The 21,097-nt window shown below is 34.5% G+C and overlaps 2 protein-coding genes across 2 annotated transcripts; one reads left to right on the top strand and one right to left on the bottom strand.

The window, feature by feature from the left end:
- Positions 1–9,562: 9,562 nt before the first annotated feature.
- On the top strand, positions 9,563–10,510 carry LOC133698661 (germin-like protein subfamily 1 member 16). Its single transcript, XM_062121667.1, has 2 exons — positions 9,563–9,686; positions 9,957–10,510. The coding sequence occupies exons 1-2, from the start codon at positions 9,563–9,565 to the stop codon at positions 10,508–10,510; spliced, it is 678 nt and encodes a 225-aa protein (XP_061977651.1).
- An 8,420-nt stretch (positions 10,511–18,930) lies between these two features.
- On the bottom strand, positions 18,931–20,128 carry LOC133698265 (germin-like protein subfamily 1 member 16). The gene is made up of 2 exons (XM_062121138.1): positions 19,939–20,128; positions 18,931–19,840 (listed from the first exon to the last, which is right to left on the bottom strand). The coding sequence occupies exons 1-2, from the start codon at positions 20,063–20,065 to the stop codon at positions 19,287–19,289; spliced, it is 681 nt and encodes a 226-aa protein (XP_061977122.1). The 5' UTR covers positions 20,066–20,128; the 3' UTR covers positions 18,931–19,286.
- Between the last annotated feature and the right edge of the window lie 969 nt (positions 20,129–21,097).

Genomic DNA, 21,097 nt, shown 5'->3' with positions numbered 1-21,097 from the left:
TACAGGATGGATAAATATGCAATACAAACACAATCAGTGATGCATATCACCGATGGATCTACACACGGAATGCGTTCGTCGGTATTTCACAAGAGTTGTAAAATATTTACTGTATATGCCACAATCACCGACGTCTCTACAGACATAATGAGTCTATCGGTATTTCATAAAGAGTTGTAAAATATTTATTGAATATGTCACAATCACCGACATCCCTGCAGACGGAATGATTCCGTTGGTATTTGCCAAAGGATGGGAACTGTTCACCTCTTATTTCGGTGAAGTCCATTGAATCATCGACAGATTGTGAATTCCAAAGCATGGGTAATTAATACATCTTTGACCGTGAGTACTTATTTCACATTACCAATGGACTTACTGACGAACTGTGAAATTTCTAGAGAGTTATTTAAAAATTTTAAAGCAAAATTAAAACTTTTAAAGTGAATTCACCGATGAAATCACTGACGGCATAATTAAAAATAATATTATTTAATAGACCGTTGGTGAGTCCATTGAAAAAATTGTTGTATAACTCCCACCAAGAGCCGGTTTAGTTCATTTTTTTGCTCTCCTTCATTTTATCCATTTTCTTCCTCTCCTTCTTTCAAAGCATCTCTGGTTTTTTTCTTGTAATCTCTAGCTATAACTCTATCTTCATCTTCAACAAATTAAAAGGTATGTATTGTGATTCAATATACTTAATGATTTTCTTTTTTTCATCTTTTATTTGTTTTATTAACAATATATTTTTGTTTTTTTTTTGTTTTTTTGTATTGTATGTTGATAAAGTCTAAAAATAAACACACTATTAAGGTAAACATTTTCATTCCTAAAGTCTATAGTTTTTTTTTAGCATTTTCATTCCTAAAGTCTTTAGTTTTTTTAAAAAAAAATTGTTGTCTATTTTATTGTTTGTATTGCCATAATAATTGAATATTTTGTTGAATTTTAATTGTTATTGTTGAATTTGCCTTGTAAATGTTAATTGAATATTAGGATTAAATTTAATTATTTTATCTCAATTTTACTCTATTATTGCGTAATAGAGTGTTTGATTGTTTTGATGAATTTTAATTGTTATTGATGAATTTATATAGATAGTTAAATATATAGAATTAAATTTAATTTGTTTTCTTTATTTTATTGTTAAATTTGTATAGATGTTAGGTTATATATAAGATTTTTTTTTCTTTATTTTACGGTTAGAAACATTTTATTATCATTTTGAAAATGAGATGAAATTGAAAAATATGAAATTTCCAGTATAAATAAAATAAAATCAACTGGTTTGTGGCATATATATTATCAATATTTGCAGGTTTGAAAAATTTGGGTAGTCTCCAGTATAGGGGAGGTGCTACTAATTTTTTTAATTAAATAATCGAATTTGATTATGTAATTATTTGTTCAATTTGTATAGGTGTGTAGAATGAAATCAACAGCACGTTATGAGCATATGGTCACAACAAATTCTTCTAGCAGTGATGATAATTTGTCCTTAGATGCCGATCAAGAAGAGGCACCTGTGCCGACTGGCGATGCTACCTCTTCTAGCATGGTTCTACAACATAGAGGCAGTGTGCCTTCACAGCGGGGTCAATTCACCTGCAAGTACAAGGCACATTGGAAGGACAACCTTTCCATGTAAGTTTCTCATTAGTCACCAAAGCACGCATTTTTCAGATGAAAAGTGAGCTTCAGAATATTAAGAAGGGATCAGAACAAGTTTCTCATTATCTATAAAAAATTAAAGATGCAAGAGATCATCTTTCTGCAGCAGGAGTTTCTTTTGAGGATGATGACATTGTGATCTTGGCTCTTAATGGCTTGCCTTCTGATTCCAACACTTTTAGATGTATGATTAGAGGCAGAGATAATACATTGTCTCTTAAAGATTTTCGATCTCAGTTACTTGCTGAAGAAGCTACTCTTGAACACACTTAGTCTGCATCTCCCTTTGTTTCTGCAATGTTGGCTCAAAATCAGACATTTCAAGGCAAGGCTCTTGTTCTTGATGAAGGACTTCTCCTTCTCATTCTCATCTTCAATCTTAGGGATATTCTTCAAGCTCAAAGACCTTCCCATCTTCTCACCTTTCATCTGGATTTAGTGGGGGTTTTAATAGTCATCATGGGGGTTTTCATGGTTCCACGAGTGGTTTTAATGGTCCTATTGCCATGTTTACCAATAGTGGCCACTCTAACAATAGAAGCTCTTATTTTAAAGGACATGGAAGAAGTCGTGGCTATTATCAATTTGGTCCATGCCTTTATCAAGTTTCTTCTTCTAGTCTTGGTATTCTTGGTCCCGGTATTGACATTCCCATCTGTCAAATTTGTAGCAAGAAAGGCCATGTAGTTGCAGATTGCTATCAACGACATAATCAATCACCTTCTTCTACCTCTTCAGTCCAATGTCAGATTTGTTGGAAATTTGGCCATTATGCTATCCAGTGCTATCACAAAGATGATTTCCTATCAAGGCAGACCACCTTCAACTAATCTCAGTGCAATACATGCAAATTTTCCTTCTTTTACATCTACTGAGCAATTTTGGGTTGCTGATATTTGAGCAACCACTCATATGACTTCTGATTTAGCTCAACTCAACTTAGCCACTCCCTTCTCAGGATCAGATACTATTGCTATTGCAGATGGTTCAAGTTTGAGCATTTCTAATGTTGGTTCTTCTATTCTGGATGTTCTATAGTGCTCATTCAAATTACCACAAGTTCTGCATGTGCCTAAGCTATCACACCACTTGCTATCAGTTCATAGGTTATGTAAAGATAACAATTGCAGATTCATTTATGATGCCTTTGGTTTTTACATTCAGGACAAGCTTACAAGAAGGGTTCTTCTCCAAGGACTGAGTAGAGATGGTTTATATCCTATCCCTTTATCCATCCCACAGTCTTGACTATCACAGTCCTTCTCCCTTTCAAAGAATCAATTCTGCTATCTTAGTCACCAAGTAAAAACAAGTATCTGGCACAAGCGTTTTGGCCATCCTTCTAACAAAATCACTTCAGCTCATTTACATCAATCTAAGATTCCTTTTACTTCAGACCATTCCAAATCCGTCTGCACTACTTGTTTAGAAGGCAAATTTGCAAAACTTCCTTTCCCTTATCCAACAATCAAGTCTGCAACACCTTTAGAAGTCATTCATAGTGATGTGTGGGGTCCTTCTCCTACTATTTCTATTGATGGTTTTCGATACTATGTTAGCTTCATAGATGAATGTACTCGGTTCACTTGGATTTTTCCAATGAGAAATAAAGGAGAGGTTTATTCCATCTTGTTTCATTTCATGCTTTTTTGGTCACTCATTTTTCTGCCAATCTACGCATTTTTCAGAGTGATGGTGATGGTGAGTACCTCAATCATTCCTTCAAGCAGTATCTCCTTGCTAAAGGCATTATTCATCACATATCTTGTCCATACACCCCTGAACAGAATGGTCTTGCTGAGAGGAAGCATCACCACATTCTAGAAACAACAATCACTTTATTGTAAACTGCCCATCTACCTTCTAAATTTTGGTTTCATGCTTATGCTACTTCCATCTATTTGATTAACCGGATGCCTTGTCCAATTCTTTAGCTCAAATATCTTTATCTTTTACTGTATGGTTCTATACCTGTCCTCACTCATTTAAAGATCTTTGGTTGTGCTTGTTTTCCTCTACTCAAGCCTTATAACACTCACAAACTTCAGCCTAAAACTTCCACCTGTATTTTTTTAGGATATGTAGGTCAATACAAGGGATATATCTATTTTTCTCTTCTTACTAATAAGTGCTTTGTGACTTTTCATGTCATCTTTGATGAATCTGTATTTCCATACACTTTTGTGTCTACAACTTCCTCTTCTCCTTCTCATTCATCTCCTCTTGTTCAACCTTTTATCTCATTGCACAATGCGGTCTTACTTGCATGCTCTACTTTATCATCCACCATGAGCATTGCTGTCTCTTTGGATACATTGCCTTCACCCATCATTTCTTCAATTCAATCAGGTTTGGATTCTGCTACACAGCTTTCTCCCCCTGAGGATCCTGATTTTCATCCTGAGAATCTTTATGTAGTCTTGCCTCTGTCCCCTATGAATCTTCACCCCATGACAACCAGGTCCAAGAATGGTATCTCAAAAAAGAAGGCTTATTCTACTATTGTTCAGTCTATTGACTTTTCTTCAGTTGAACCAAGTTCATTCAAGATTGCCTCTAAAATTGATGCATGGTAGTCTGCTATGCAAGAATAAATTAATGCTCTTCATGCCCAAGGTACTTAGGATTTGGTTCCCCTTCTACATGCCAAGAATCTTGTAGGATGTAAATGGGTGTATCGCATCAAGAAAAATACAGATGGCTCTATTGCTAGGCTTAAGGCACGCCTTGTTGCCAAGGGTTTTAGTCAAGAAGAGGGCATTGATTATAATGAAACATTCAGTCCTGTAGTGAAACCCATCACTGTTCGGTTGGTGCTGGCCCTTGCAGCTCAGTTCATTGGCCTTTAAGGCAACTTGATGTTAAAAATGCATTTCTACATGGCATTCTTCAAGAGGAGGTGTATATGACTCAACCACAAGGTTTTACCAGCAATCTTTATCCTGACTTTGTTTGCAGACTCCGCAAGTCCTTATACAGGTTAAAACAAGCTCCTCGTGCCTGGAATGATAGGTTTACAGGTTTCCTACCCAGCTTGGGATTTCAGGCTTCTCTTACTGATCCTTCTTTATTCGTCCAACACTCCTCTCATGGCACTGTGATATTGCTTCTATATGTAGACAATATTCTTCTCACAGGCAATCATTCATCTCTCCTTACATCAATTATTGATGCCTTAACTCAGGAATTTGATATGAAGGATTTAGGCTCGTTGATATATTTTTTGGGATTTATTCTTCCTCTAGCTTATCTGTATCTGAATCTAAATACATCAAGGAATTGCTTGATCGGGTTGATTTACAAAATTCAACGTCATATGCCACTCCTTATCTTCCCTGTCATCACCTGCTCAAGGATGATGGTAAACCTTATTCTTGTCCACAACAGTATAAGAGTATTGTTGGAGCTTTGTAGTATCTAACCTTCACACGTCCCGACATTGCCTTCTCTGTCAATCAAGCATGACAATTCATGCATAATCCCATGGAGTCTCATGTTGTTGCAGTGAAACGAATCTTGAGATATCTTAGGGGTACTCTTGACCATGGCATTCACTTTCAGCCTGGCACCCTTAATTTGCAAGCATACAGTGATGCTGATTGGGCTGGTGATCCCAATTATCGTCGTTCTGTTTCTGGTTTTGTTGTTTACTTGGGATCCAGTCCTATTTCGTGGGCTTCTAAGAAGCAACATATTGTCTCACGCTCATCTGCTGAGGCTGAATATTGAGCTCCTGCTATTGCTACTGCTGAGCTCACATGGATTCGTCAACTGTTATGTGATATGCATGTTCCATTGCTTATTCCTCCTTTAATTCATTGTGATAATATCTCTGCTATTTCTCTTGCTTCCAATCCAGTGTTTCATTCCAAGATGAAGCATCTTCAGATTGATTATCACTTTGTTAGAGAACGTGTTATCAAAGGTGACATGCTTGTTCAACATGTTTCCTCCTGCTATTGCTACTACTGAGACATGGATTCGTCAACTGTTCTGTGATATGCATGTTCCATTGCTTATTCCTCATTTAATTCATTGTGATAATATCTCTTCTATTTCTCTTGCTTCCAATCCAGTGTTTCATTCCAGGATGAAGCATCTTCAGATTAATTATCACTTTGTTAGAGAACGTGTTATCAAAGATGACTTGCTTGTTCAACATGTTTTCTCTACAGATCAGTTTGCTGACATTCTCACTAAAGGTCTTTCTTCTCCATTGTTTCGTCACCATTGTTCCAATCTTATGCTTGGTTCCTCCATGCATACGATTGCGGGAGAATGTAAAGATATCAATGATCAGAATCATGCCACATGTCAAGTGATTACAGGATGAGGCAGTTAAAATATTTTTAGACAGTTAAAGTTGTTAATACTGTTAGGCAGTTAGAAATAGTTAGAAAAGTTGTTAAAACTGTTAAACATTCAAGAAGGAAGCTGGTTTACGTCTGCAGCTTCTACAATAAATACATCTTCAATAATATAAAATGAGTTAATGAAAAACAGTAAATATATTCATCTTCTTCCTTCAACTGTCAACTGCTCTCTCTGCCTTCTTCATTTCTCTTCTTAAATCTCTAGAATTCTTTCATTCAAAATTGTTATCTTTATATACAAAACTTATATAGGAATAGTTATTATATGTAGTATATTCCACTATTGTATTATAGACAATACTAAAAATATAAATATAAAGAATGGTTGTAGCCATTAGCAATTATTACAATTCATATATAATCAATCTCTTAACGTAACTTGGTATCAGAGCAGCAGGAAAATCACAACTTCATTCTTTTCTAGGAACCTCAACACATCCGGCCTCCTCCAATCCTTTTTCTCCCCTGTTTTTATATTGTTCTTCCTCCGGAAAATTCTGCTCTCCTTATCTTGTCAACGAATAATCAGGAACTTCAACGGGTTGCTGCTGTTACACCGATCAATCACTCACTCTTCTTCCTCTCTTGCGCTGCCACCAATGTCAGCTGCTACATTTGGTGCTTTCATTGTTGCTGCGACAAGTCAAGTGCCTCTGAATCTTGCCATAGATGTCATGACTGTTATGAAAAAAGTTCCTACTATCATCCCTCTTTTTAAAGCTCTTCAATATCAATTTTTTTGTATTGGAGGATGCAGATAAAACCTCCCCTTTGTGGATGACTCATTACCATGATCCAAAAAACAAATGTTGATTTAGGTTTTTTATTTCAAAATCAATTTTCTTACCTATTATATTGTTTTAATTTGTCGATAAACCAATTCAACCTAAAAGTTTAAGCTATTAGGTGAGATCATAAAATGTAATTTATATTATTTTTTAATACACTACATAACCATATTATCTTATACTTAATTTTTATCAAATAAATAATGAGATTTGAACTCGTGACCGCTTGGTCATCAAGGCTTTAATACTATACCAATAAACCATTTTAATCCAAAAACTTAAATTATGAGGTGGGGTCCAAAGATATAATTTATATTATTTTTTAATATAATTTTTTTTATATGGTTTTCTAATTAATGGACTTTAGTTGTTTTTTCTTTTTCATTTTTTCAACTCAATATCAAGAGTATATTGAAATTAACTTGAGCATTAGCGATGACTGAACCTTCCTTTTTTGAATACCAAAAGTACTATTTCATAAATAATAATTTTCTTTTTCATTAGTATTATATAATTTTTTTTTATGATAATCAAGGAATATATTAAAATAGCTATTTAATGACCAAAACAACGAGAAGTTGTTTGTTATGTTTAAGATTTGTATATATCTTTTTTTAATATCTTTTTTTCATAAGTATTATCACTTAATGCAGCTAATCAATATATATATATATATAAGATTTATCATAAACAATAAAAAAACATTACTGTATGAAATAATTAAAAACTATTGAATGTATTTAATTATCACTTAATATATTTAATTAATATATTGAATTTATATTTAAACACTTGAATTTTATTACGTCTCTTAATACAATTCAATGAAAGTTTAATAAAACATGCTTAACGTTTATTATCACAATGATTGGAGGCTTCAGCATGACTTCATTTAATTTTTACTTCTAACTCTCCTGTTGTTTTCATGGGCATTCACGTTTCATATAATCACGGGGATCGTCAACATTGATCAACTTGTGCCAATTCCCAAGTGTTTGTTGTTTCATGACACCATGTTTTTTTTAAATATTCTATTTTTTTTATTTGAAAACATATTTTTTAAAATATTTTTAGATGATCATGTTATAAAAAGATATAAAAAATTTATTTAAATAAAATTTCAATGAAAAAAAATCATGCGCCACAATAATAAATAATAAAATAAATTGATACAATTCTTAATTTATTTGATTCAAGATTTGTATCAACTTAAAGTCTTAAACTATACCTTTTAAATTCTGGAAACGATATTGTGGCTTTCAATTTTTTTTAATAAAATAATATTATTTTAACTTAAAGTCTCATGATCGTTCATTGTTGAGGAGTCTAGAAAACAATACTTTTTCTTTAGGAGTCTAAAAGATCATCCTACCAAAACAAAACGTTTATTTTCCATAATATCTTCTTACATATATTCAAACTCTAATTCAAACTAAGAAATTAGGGGTAAATGATTTCAACTGTTTGGAATGGCCTCGATCGATAGATGGTTCTTGTAATTTTTCCCTAACCTCATATATACTCTTAAAAAAAAAATCTATAACTAAACTCAACCAATAAGGGACAGATATATATCAATGATCAATGCATGACTATGTAATGCAGAGATTTTAAGAAAAATAGCCAAACTATATATGATTGAACATAGAGATGCATGGGTTTCATGATGAAAAGTTGGACTTTTTTGGAGTGCGAGGGATAGGATTAATCTTGCCTAATCAGCCTGCAGAACTTGATGTATTTTCAGATAATTGAACTCTTTTTTCCTCATACTAATTAGTTTTATTAAGCCAGGGCACCATAGCAAGCAAGCTAGGGGATAGGGATGAAACAAGTGCGAGTACAAGATAACGTACGACCAAGAAATTGTGGGTAAAAATTATTAAATAAAAATTAAAGCATCCCAGCTGCTTTTTTTGATAATAAGCATCCTATCTGCTGTACGTATTTTCAAGTGGTATAGATATTTATGTAAAATAGTTGAAAATATATCAAATCTGATATACCTAGAGGTTTCAACAAGATGAAAGCATATATGCATCAGGATTGAGAACTGAAAAATGTGCTAAAGTTTTCTTTCAATTTAAGTGATTTCGTTTAACTTGATCACTGCAGTAACCTAAGAATATATTCTTCTAGCTGAAATCTTATTTGATATAATATTTTGCTAATTATGAAAGGAGATCCATCAAGGACTATATCAAACATAAAAGAAAAATTAAAACTACATAATTATCAACATTCGATATAGCCATTTATGCATACTGTGTTCGCGGATGAATTACATCACGGAGTTGAAGAATGAAGAGTACAAGATGAAGACGCGCACGATGGAATTGAAAACTCTAGAAGTTATTATAGTTAGGCAATTATGATCGATTATACGTTTCTTCTCTATCCACCTCTGGCCAATAGAGAGACATTAAAGTACTTGTTGAACTCTTTTTTGCCTCAACTTAGTCGTCATCAGGCTCCCGGGTTCTCACCATTGCTTCTTATAATGAGTGTGTGCTCTGTTTGGGCCAAAATGTAAATTTAACTAGTGAAGGTCTATTAGGGTTTCTGCATACAATTGTCAAATGCCAGTGTTTGACTGGTCAAAGATCAAAGATAGGTTGATGAAAAACAAAACTTAAACGACGTATAACTCATCTATAAATACCCATGCTCTGCATGCAAGTTCTCACTCCACACCCAAAAGACAATCCTAGAAAAAGAGAGAACGATATGAAAGTTGCTAATTTGCTAGGAGCTCTTGCTCTCTTGGCTCTGGCTTCCTCATTTGCCACTGCCTATGACCCCAGCCCCCTTCAAGACATATGTGTAGCCATAAACGATACTGATTCTGCTGGTATACATACTGTCTCTTTCTTTTGTCATTTTTCACTCTTTCATTTAAATTTCACGATCCCGATTCAACATGAGTGTATATATATTCACTGTACCGGTCGAATTCTATGATCACAATATATAATATATAGCTGAGCACATAAAATATGTGGCATGGCGGGACCATGCAGCCAAATTAATTATATATGATATTTTCGAGTGACGAACTTTCATATATATCATTCATTTTGAATTTACATGACAACTAATACGGCTTTGTTTGTGTGTGCAGTCCTCGTCAATGGGAAATTTTGCAAGAATCCAAGCCTTTACACTCCAGATGATTTCTCGTTTTCTGGGTTTGATGTTCCTGGAAACACGTCAAATCAACTTGGAGTGCATGTTAATATAGTGACGGCCGATCTAATGCCAGGACTTAACACTCTTGGTGTATCTATGGCACGTATAGATTTTGCTCCAAATGGTGGCCTGAACCCTCCACACTATCACCCTAGAGCGTCAGAGCTTCTATTGGTTGTGAAGGGCACTCTTTATGCTGGTTTTGTCACGTCAAACCCTGATCATCGTCTCTTTGCAAAGATTCTAAAACCAGGAGATCTCATTGTGTTTCCATTTGGCCTCGTTCACTTTCAGTTGAATATTGGAAAAACTCCAGCAGTTGCTATCGCTGCATTAACAAGTCAAAATCCAGGAGTAAATACAGTAGCAAATGCAATCTTTGGAGCCAGTCCCTCTATTAATCCTGCTGTCATCACCACAGCATTCCATTTGGATAGAAAACTTGTGGAGGATCTCCAGAGTCAAGAATGGGTGAACCCTACATAAATACCTTGTGAATTTCCCTTATTTAATAATAAAGCAGTACTCAAAGCCTTAGTCTCTGCATATAGCTCTTTGGCATCACCATGCTGTGTTGTAATAAGGAAGTGGTTGTATACCTCTTTGTGTGTGTATTTGTGTACGTTATAATCCTAAAGGTTTTGTTAAGTTAATCAGCTCCTCGTCCCTGTCATGTGTGATGTTTATTAAGTTCTTCAGCCAAGTTTTTTTTGAGTCCACATCTTAGAGGAAGAAGTTAACTAATAGATGGACTCCGAAATATATAGCGAACTAAAAAAAGCAAGAGATTACAGATTTTCAAAATTGGTGGCATCATTAAAGGAAAATACAGATTTGTTGATATATGCAGCTTTGATTAAATATTAGATTTTAATTTGTGAAGAGGGAAAGAGAGATATGATATCATTTGAAAACACAGTTGATAAACCTGGTTTGGTTTGATAGATTGATTTCAAGAAATATATCGAACCAAACCAGGATGGTATGAAGTTGAATTGAAATACTAATGAAAAGAAACGATCATTGAAGGCTTGAAGTCCATAAGAAAGCCACACCAAAAAATAAATAAATTAAAAGAACACAACAAGCAATCTAATTAACCAGTGAAACAAAGAAAGAGAGAGCGCCTATGGTTTTGGGTATTTATTTTTTCAAGGATGAAAATCATGATTTCTTTGAAGAATGCAAGAGAACGAAGATTACAAGATGAAGACGTTCTCTCCAAGAGTATAAAAATTGAAGAATCTAGAAATTCTTGATCGTTAGATAATTAAGATTAGGTTTCTTCTTAATCCACGCAATTAAAAAGCAATTATTTTGACCAATAAGGGGTTAAAGTACTTGTACAAAGAACTTAGTCATAAGCAATTAAGCTCCCAGGTAATCGTCGCCATCCTTATTATTAATATTGTTGTTTATATATCACAAAATTTCCTTGTTTATTAAATATATTATATGTATTAGTGTTTATGCATACAATTGTCAAATTTGAATGTCTGATTATTATATTGTTAATAAAAACTTAAACAAAGGATAAATGCTCTACTATAAATACTCATGCTTTGCATGCAAGTTCTCACTCCTTACCCAAGCAATAATAATAGTAGAAAAAAAATTCAAGGTAGCAACAAAAGCACAATAATAATAATAATAATAATAGTAGTAGGCTGCCATTTCTTCTCAATCGATGCAGACTTCTTCTTTTTCCTCTGCTTTGAAAATCTTCCCCTGTTATTGTTGTTGCCATAAATCTCCCCCCATTTAGGCTTCATTTACAATGATTGTTCCCATATCTAACACTCAGCAAGTTATTTCTTTAAAGCTTCCAAACTCCAATATCTTTGTTAGTAAATGCATATGAAACTGAAACTATATCGTATTGGACAAGGTATTTTGCACTTTATTGACGGCTCCTTGTTGTGTCCTTCTTCTTATATGATTGTTGTTGATGGTTATTCTCTTCAAACTAATCCTTTTTTTTATTCGTTGGAAGCAGAAGGATTAACTTATTCTCAGTGCACTACTTTTTTATCTTTCAATGGATGTACTACATCTTTTTGTTAATAGCGAAACCTCACATTGTATTTTTCGTACTCTTGAGCAAGCGCTAGCTTCCCCATGTAATTCTTGTATTGTGCAACTTCATGGATCTTCTCAAGATCTTCATCAAGGTGATGATTCGGCCCCTATATATATATATATATATAGACACACACACACACACACACACACACAAGGCAAAAATATTATTTGATAAATTAGGAGTTGTTGGCCAGCCAATTTCTCTTGAGGATTTCAATTTGTTTATGTTTTGGGATCTTCGCGGTGAGTTCGAAGACTTGGTAACAAGCCTTGCGACTAAGGCATGATATTTTTTTGTATGCAGATCTTCATAGTCATCTCCTTACCCATGAGTTCCTTCACATGACCTCTCTTCAACCCATAGTTGTCACTCCTTTACTACCTACGCTAGCTCAGCCACCATCAACTAATATTACACACCATCAGTCCTCAGGTTTGTATAACAATATTCCTAATTTTAGTCGTGGAAAAGGATGATTTCATGGAAGCTAGCATTCCAACAAGAATTGAAACAACACCTGAAACAAGTCTGATTTTCATGGTTTTTAGGGGTCTTATAAAAGTGACTAGAGGCAGAGCAATTGGCAATAAAATAGAAGGAATAGTGGTTCTTCATAATGGTCCAATAATTCTTCTTTTACGAATAATGTCAAGTGCCAACTTTGCCTATTATTTAGTCATACAACTCCTCAATATTCTCAGCTTCACAGCCATGGATAACAACCAAATGCCAAAATTGTTGTTAATAATATCTCCTCTCCTAACTCTGTGGATTGGTTTCCGAATACTGGTGCGAATCAACACGTTACATCTGCTCTCGCGACTCTAACCAGGTTTGAACCCTATCTTGATAATGATTACTTGCATGTTGGTAATGATAATTATTGTTACTCATTTTTGAGGCCCCACATAAATAAAAAAAATTCAAAAAAAATCAAAAAAAGAAAATACAAAGAGAAAATTGAAAAAATGTTGCAAGAAAAATAAAAAATATATATAAGTGAGAAGAGTATATCAGAACGCCCAGTAAATTGCCATAAATAGGTTGAGGAAGATGAAAATAAACAAAATTGATAAATTTAACAACATATTTTGGACTAATAAAGGCTCTACTAGCAAATAAAATTCATTTTGAGGAGGAAAATTCAAAATTTGATGTTTAAGGACTCAATTAGAATTCTTCAAGGTTTAATTGAATTTATTGAGGGCTTAATTACAAGAAAAAAATGATTTTTAAAGTCAATTTAGGCTTTAATTGGAAGAAATTAAAGTCTGGAGATCGACTTGTAATTTTTAAGAGTTAATTTGATCAAATGAGAGGCTTAATTACATAAATATTGAAGTTTGATGAGCAATCAGAGACTTAATTGAAGAAATCCAAAACTAAGGACCAACCTGTAAGACATACAAGACTTCAAGGATTGATATCGATGAAATAAGGGGTCAGATTGATGAAAATTAAAAGTTTGATAGTCAACTACAAGTCCAATTAAACAAATTAGATTTAGGGCTTCTCTGTAATGATGTGATCTTCAAGTAGAAGACCTCGGATTATGACATGTTATTCTTCTTTATTATTACTAGACTCTACTTGCGGCTAAAGGCTATAGATTCTTATTTTCCCTATTCAGCTTCAAATATATTAAAATCAGCAAAGGGACTACTTATATAGACTAATCTCTAAAAACCTAGTTTGGTTGTCATGTGGTCTCCCCCTAGAGCTAATAGCTTCAAATAGAATGTGGATGGATATTCACTGGGAAAGCCTGGTCTCTTAGATATGGGTGGTGTTTTGCGAAATCATTATGGAATTCTTCTTGGTATTTTCTTGTTATCGGTTGGAATTTTGGAATCCCATGAAGTCGACCCACGAGTTTTTATCAAAGCTATTGAGATCCTGTCAAAGCTGTTGAGATCTCAGCCTCTAACTCTCTCTTCCATCACAAATATATTATTATTGAATCTAACCATGTTAATGTCATTAGTTGGATGAATAATCCAGAGAACAAACCTTGACTGCATTATAAGCTTTTCTCTTCAGCTAAGAGATTGGCTCTATGTTTTGACTAAATCACTTTCACCCATTCTTTTCATGAGTCTAATCATATAAATAAAGACTTTCACCCATCCTTAAAATTCTGTAATGGTTGTTTCTCTTTTCTATAAATAAAGACTTGGGATGGTAGTAACCAATAACTCAATTCTGCTCGTTGTTCTTTATACTAAAAGACTAAGTTCTGCGTTCTTTCTTTTGTTTTGTTCTTTTCCATCGTGGACTTAGTTCCTTGTTCTTTTTTCTTCATCAGCAAAAACAAAAGTTTGTTCTTTATATTACTACAATTGGTATCAGAGCATTCTAATCTCTGAAAGGGTTTTGTGAGTGAGAAACACGAGAGTACAGTGAGGATAAATCAAAGCTTTCTGCTTTGAAGGTTGGTGAGTGAAAACACGGGGGAATAAGTGAGTGTTTTTTTACAATGGATTCTGCAAACTTTTCACCAAAAACACCATTGTTTATAGGACAGAATTTTAGTGTGTGGGCTATAAAAATGGAAACCTATCTCAAAGCTCTTGATTTATGGGAGATAGTGGAAAGTGATAGGCAACCTACTCCTCTAGGTAACAATCCCATAATTGCACAAATGAAGTTTTTTAATGAAGAAAAGGCAAAGAGATTCAAAGCTCTTTCTTGTCTTCATAATGTTGTAAGTGAAGACATCTTCACAAGGATCAGGGCATGCAGATCGGCCAAAGAAACATGGGATAAATTAAAAGCAGAATTCCATAGTGATGAGAAGTCAAGAAGGATGCAGATTTTGAATTTGAGAAGAAAATTCAAAGGTCTGAAGATGAAAGAAATTGAAACCATCAAAGATTTCTCCTCTCAAATTTCAAAACTTGTGAATCAAGTGAGACTTTTGGGAGAAGATTCTCTATACTCAAGAATTGTAGAGAAAGTCCTGGTGAGTCTGCTAGAAAAATTTGAACATAAAATTTGTTCTTTAGAAGATTCAAAAGATTTTTCTGAAATGAGCCTGCAAGAATTGGTAAATGCATTGCAAGCTGTGGAGCAAAGGCAAGCTTATAGACAAGAAGGATAAACTGAAGGAGCTTTTGTTGCAGTTTTCAAGGAGAAGAGTTGGGCTAAGAATATTTTCAGAAACAATCAAGAAGGAAAAAGAGAAAAAGGGAGAGGGTGGAAATCTACTACCTGGCAACAGAACAACAATAACAGTTTCATTAGAGGGAAAGAGAAGAAAGAGCATTTTCTTGCTTGCAAATACTATAAAAAAACTAATCATCTTGAAGCCTAGTGTTGGCTTAAGAATGCTCAATGCCGAAACTACAAGCAATTTGATCACATCCAAAGATTCTGCAAAAATAAAACAGAAACTAAACAACAAGCTCAAGTAGTTGATTGTTCAGAAGTCAAAGATCTTTTATTCATGGTCATAATACAAAACATGTGTAACTCAGCAAAGGGAAAGGACTCATAATGGCTCATTGATAGCGGCTGCACTAACCATATGACAGCAGACTTAAGCTTATTCAGAGACTTGGATAAAAGCTACCTATCTAAAGTCAGAATTGGCAATGGAGACTTTGTGAAGGTTGAAGGAAAAGGAGCAATTGAAGTAGAAACACTGTCAGGTACAAAAATTCTTAAAAATGTTCTTTATGTACCTAAAATCAACCAAAATCTAGTTAGTGTGGGACAATTGATTGAATCTGGCTATTCAATATTCTTTAATGATGGAGTGTGTGACATAAAGATAAAAATGGAGTACTTTTGCTTTCTGCAAAAATGATGAACTGAAGTTTTAATGTTAACTAGAATGAAGTCTGTTTGAATGCTAATACTTATGAGAACAATAAATCTGTTCTTTGGCACAAATGGTTGGGACACTTCAACTATGCAACTCTAAAGAGAATGGCTGACCAACATATGACTCACAGGTTACCAGATATTCAAGAACAGCAAATTATTTGTGAAGCTTGTCAGTTGGGAAAACAAACTAGAGCTGTTTTTCCTGACAATGCATATAGGGCATTGTCAAAACTCCAGCTTGTACACACAGATGTGTATGGACCTATGCACAATGAATCATTAAATGGTTCAAAGTATTTTCTTCTATTTATTGATGATTTTAGTAGTTATTGTTGGGTTTATTTTCTAAAATCCAAATCTAATGTGTTTGCTGAGTTTGTCAAGTTCAAGGCAGCAGTTGAACTAGAAACAGGAAACAAATTGAAGATATTGAGATCTGACAATGGAGGAGAGTATACCTCTCGACAATTTGAAGCATACCTGGCTAAAGAAGGGATCAAACACCAGCTGACTGTTCCCTATACACCAGAGCAGAATGGTGTAAGTGAAAGAAGAAAAAGAACATTGATGGAGATGGTAAGATGTTTGCTATATGAGAAGAAGCTGCCATTGAATTTTTAGGCAGAGGTAGTAAACATAGCATCATATCTTATAAACCGAATGGCTTCAAGAGTTTTAGCATATAAAACTCCTTATGAGCTCTGGTATGGTTTTAAACCCAGTATTGATCATTTAAAGGAGTTTGGCAATATTTGTTATGTTTTGAAACCTGAAGTTAGAAGAAGAAAACTTGATCAAAAGGCTGATATAGGAATTCTTATAGGCTATAGTACAACATCTAAGGCTTATAAAATTTATGATCTTAATTTTAACAAAGTTGTGGTTGCTAGAGATGTCAAAGTTGTAGAAAATGCTACTTAGGACTGGAAAAATTCATCAGGTGAAGGATCAAAACAGATGCAACAAGATGAGTTGGATGCTGCAAAAATAATTGATCAACAAACGGATGCTGCAGAAAATATTGAGCAACAAACTGAGTGGGATGCTGCAGAGAATATTGATGATCAACCAGTAAAGGGGACAAGATCTCTATCAGATATTTATAGTAGGTGCAATGTAGCTAAGGCAGAACCTATAAATATGGAAGAAGCCATGAACTCTCGTTTGGATTGCAGTAATGAAGGAGGAGCTAGCAATGATAGACAAGAATCAAACATGGATGCTAGTTGATAGACCAACTCACAAGAAGGTAATTGGAGTGAAATGGATTTTCAAAACAAAATTAAATGCAGATGGTAAGATCAACAAGCATAAAGCCAGACTTGTAGTGAAATGATATTCACAAGAGGCAGGGATCAACTTCACAGAAACTTTTGCTCCAGTTTCCAGACATGAAACAATGAAGCTCTTGCTTGCTCTAGCAGCACAAAATGGTTGGTATATATTTCAGTTGGATGTTAAATCTGCATTTTTGAATGGTGTGCTAAATGAGGAGATTTATGTTGAACAACTTGCTGGTTTTGAAAAATCAAATTCAACAAACAAAGTATATTTACTGAAGAAGGCATTGTATGGACTGAAACAAGCTCCTAGAGCTTGGTATAACAGGTTGGATAATCATTTTTTAATCTTAGGATTTAACAGGAGCATGAATGAGGTGACTTTATATGTGAAACATGCTGATAGACATGAACTCATTGTATCAGTTTATATTGATGATTTGCTAATCACAGGGGACAAGGAGCAGCTTGTAGAGGAATTTAAAACCAATATGAAAGACATGTTTGAGATGAATGAACTTGGTTTGTTGACATATTTTTTAGGAATGGAAGTAACTCAATCTGATCAAGGTTACTTTCTTTGTCAAAAATGTTTTTCCTTGAACATACTAGATAATTTTGCAATGAGTAAATGCAAGCCAGTAAGCACACCTATGATACAGGGGCAGAAGCTAATGAAAGAGGATGGAGCACCAAAAGCTGATGGGAAAGTTTAAAAGAGTCTAATTGGGAGTTTGCTGTATTTAACAGCCACACGTCCTGACATTCAATTTGTTGTGAATTATCTTTCCAGGTTCATGCAAGAGCCAAGTCAAAACCATTTTGTGGCAGCTAAAAGAGTATTAAGATATTTGAGAGGGACTGTAGGTTTTGGCATATAGTTTGTGAAAGCCAGCTCAATCAATCTTGTTGGATTTTCAGATAGTGATTGGGGAGGAAGTGATGAAGGAATGATGAGTACTTCAGGCTACTTCTTTGCTGTGGGAAAGAGTGTGTTTTGTTGGAATTCAAAGAAGCAATCGGTGGTGGCACATTTTACAGCAGAGGCTGAATATATAGCTGCTTATGTGGCAGCAAAACAACTAATATGGCTAAGGAAGATTCTAAGTGATTTAGACTGCAATCAACAAAATCCCACAACATTGTTTTGTGACAACACGTCAGCTATAGCCATTTTTAAAAATTCTGTCTTTCCTGACAGAACCAAGCACATGAAGATTAAATTTCATGCAATCTAGCAGCTTCAATAAGAAGGGGAACTGGAACTATGCTACTACACTTCTGAAGATCAGCTAGCAGATATTTTTACCAAACCGTTGGCTAAAACCAAGTTTGAAGATTTCAGGGCAAGAATTGAAATGACTAGCTTTGGAACCAAGGAGGAGTGTTGAAGTTTGGTACCTAAGCTAGAACAGAATTGCTTAGTAGTAATCTACTGCATGGTTGTCTAATTGTTAGCTAAGATCATTATCTAGATTAGGATATGTTTTTGATCATGATTTATGTAGCACGTCTTTGCCTTGCACACTCATCTTGTAGGAGGCCAACGATGAAAACGGTGAACTTTCTTATTTCTCTTCATATAAATAAATTACATTTAGATTTTGAAGCTCAACTTTATGTCCTAAACTCTTCCTTCATCATTCTTTGTTCGAGATCGAGGCTGGATTTCTTTTTAATTGGTGATGGTCTTGATTTTGACTCTTGCTTACTCGGGAAAAAATCTTTTGATACCATTTTTTTTTATTTTTTTGGTAAGCCAAGGTACGTACGTAAATTAAAAAGCTCCAAGAGGAAAGAACCTCGGGAGAAGAAAGAAAGTGACAACATACAATCAAACAAGACAGAAACTTGGTACATGATGAAAAGAAGTTGGCAGCTTGCCATCTTAAGTTAATCAAAATACAGAGCGGACCCTTCAGCAACATGACACCTGACAGAGAAATTATTAGCTTAACAAAACAGGTGGAGAACGTTCCAAAAAAACACATAGACTCTAAAAGGGGAAGGCATAGAGCACTTCTTTATTGTCGCATATCAACTATGCGAATATGGGAAATTTAGAAACTATTCATGTAGGGTTCACCCATTCTTGACTCTGGAGATCCTCCACCAGTTTTTCATCCAAATGGAATGCTGTGGTGAGAACTTCAGGATAAAGAGGCCAACTGGCTCCAAAGATTGCATTTGCTACGGTGTTTACTCCTGGATTTTGGCTTGTTAATGCAGCAATAGCAACGGCAGGAGTCTTTCCAATATTCAATTGAAAGTGAATGAGGCCGAATGGGAAGACAAAGAGATCTCCTGGTTTTAGGATTTTGGTAAAGAGACGATGATCAGGATTTGAGGTGACAAAGCCAGCATAAAGAGTGCCTTCCAAAACCAGCAGAACCTCCGATCCTCTGGGGTGATAATGTGGAGGGTTTAGGCCACCGTTTGGCGCCAAGTCTATCCGTGCTAAAGATACGCCAAGAGTGTTAAGCCCAGGCATTAGATCGGCTGTAATGATATTAACACGTGCTCCAAGTTGATTTGATGTGTTTCCAGGAACATCAAGCCCCGAGTACGAGAAATCATCAGGAGTGGCGAGGCTTGGATTCTTACACAATTTTCCATTAACAAGAACTGCAGACACAAGCAAAATGTAATCAGTTGGAATGCGAATTCAAAATGAAATAAATATAATAGTTCGTGATTCGGAAAGATCACAATCTTGAATGTACCAGCAGAATTAGCATCATCTATTGCTACGCAGAAGTCTTGGAGGGGGCTGGGGTCATAGGCAGTGACAAATGAGGAAGCCAGAGCCAAGAGAATAAAAACTGCTATCAAATTAGCAACTTTCATCATGGTTCTTCTTTGGCTTGCTACCTTTAATTCTTTCCTTTTCTTTTTTCCTTCTTGGGTATTGTTTGTTGGGTAAGGCGTGAGAGCTTGCATGCAGGAGCATGGGTATTTATAGGTTATGAAACTCTATGAGATTGTTTAATTTCTTTTTTCAACAACAAGTAATTATTATTTTTTTATCAAGCGAAGATTGGACTTTGACGATTGTATATATAATGAAACTCTAACGCACCTTCACTAGTTAAATCTACATTTTTGGAGCAATATAATTAATTAATTAAATAACCAAGCAGAGACTAACAACAGTGACGATGACTAAATGGAGGCAAGATACTTTACGCCTCTTAATTGGCCAAAAACGTGCTGTTTAATCACGAGGATTAAGAAGGAATGTGTTCTTAATTAGTTACTCAATCATCAAGAACTTCTAGATTTTTCAATTCTTCTACTCCTGAAGAGAACCTCTTCATTCTTTTTTGGAGGTTAATGGACTTCAATTGTTTTTTCTTTTTCAGTTTTTCCAACTCAATATCAGGAGTGTATTCAAATTAACTTCTACCACTGACTGCAAGCATAAATATTTGTGTTTGTTTATTTATTTATTCTGACGAGAATGTTGAAAAATAGTTTTAATTATTGGCACAGTCATTGGAGGCCGGGTCTTCTCATTAATTGGTAAGGCTTCAGCATGACTTCATTTAATTTCAAATTTCTATTTTTAATTATAAAGCGTTTATTTCTCATAGTCTCTTCAGCATGACTTTAGAAGATCATCCACATATAACAAAGCGTTTATTTCTCGTAATCTCTTCTTGGATTCAAACTAAGAAAGGGGTTATTATGGAAAGAGGCTAGACTCCTTTTATATATATACACAACTTATATAGAAATAGTTATTATATTTAGTATATTCCATAATTGTATTGTACACAACACTAAAAATATAAATACAAAAGACTAATTTAATCAAAAAATTTAAGCTATTAGGTGAGATCTCAGGATATGATTTATATTATTCTCTATCAATATTTTTCT

Source organism: Populus nigra, chromosome 7, assembly GCF_951802175.1.
Source record: "Populus nigra chromosome 7, ddPopNigr1.1, whole genome shotgun sequence".
Classification (NCBI taxonomy): domain Eukaryota; kingdom Viridiplantae; phylum Streptophyta; class Magnoliopsida; order Malpighiales; family Salicaceae; genus Populus; species Populus nigra.
Note: the sequence above shows the minus strand (reverse complement) of the source record. Positions and strands in the feature narration are given on the sequence as shown.

Coding starts and splice junctions, on each gene's coding strand:
- LOC133698661 (XM_062121667.1), top strand. CDS start 9,563: ATGAAAGTTGCTAATTTGCTAGGAGCTCTTGCTCTCTTGGCTCTGGCT. Junction 9,687..9,956: donor AAACGATACTGATTCTGCTG/GTATACATACTG, acceptor TTGTGTGTGCAG/TCCTCGTCAATGGGAAATTT.
- LOC133698265 (XM_062121138.1), bottom strand. CDS start 20,065: ATGATGAAAGTTGCTAATTTGATAGCAGTTTTTATTCTCTTGGCTCTG. Junction 19,841..19,938: donor AGATGATGCTAATTCTGCTG/GTACATTCAAGA, acceptor TTGTGTCTGCAG/TTCTTGTTAATGGAAAATTG.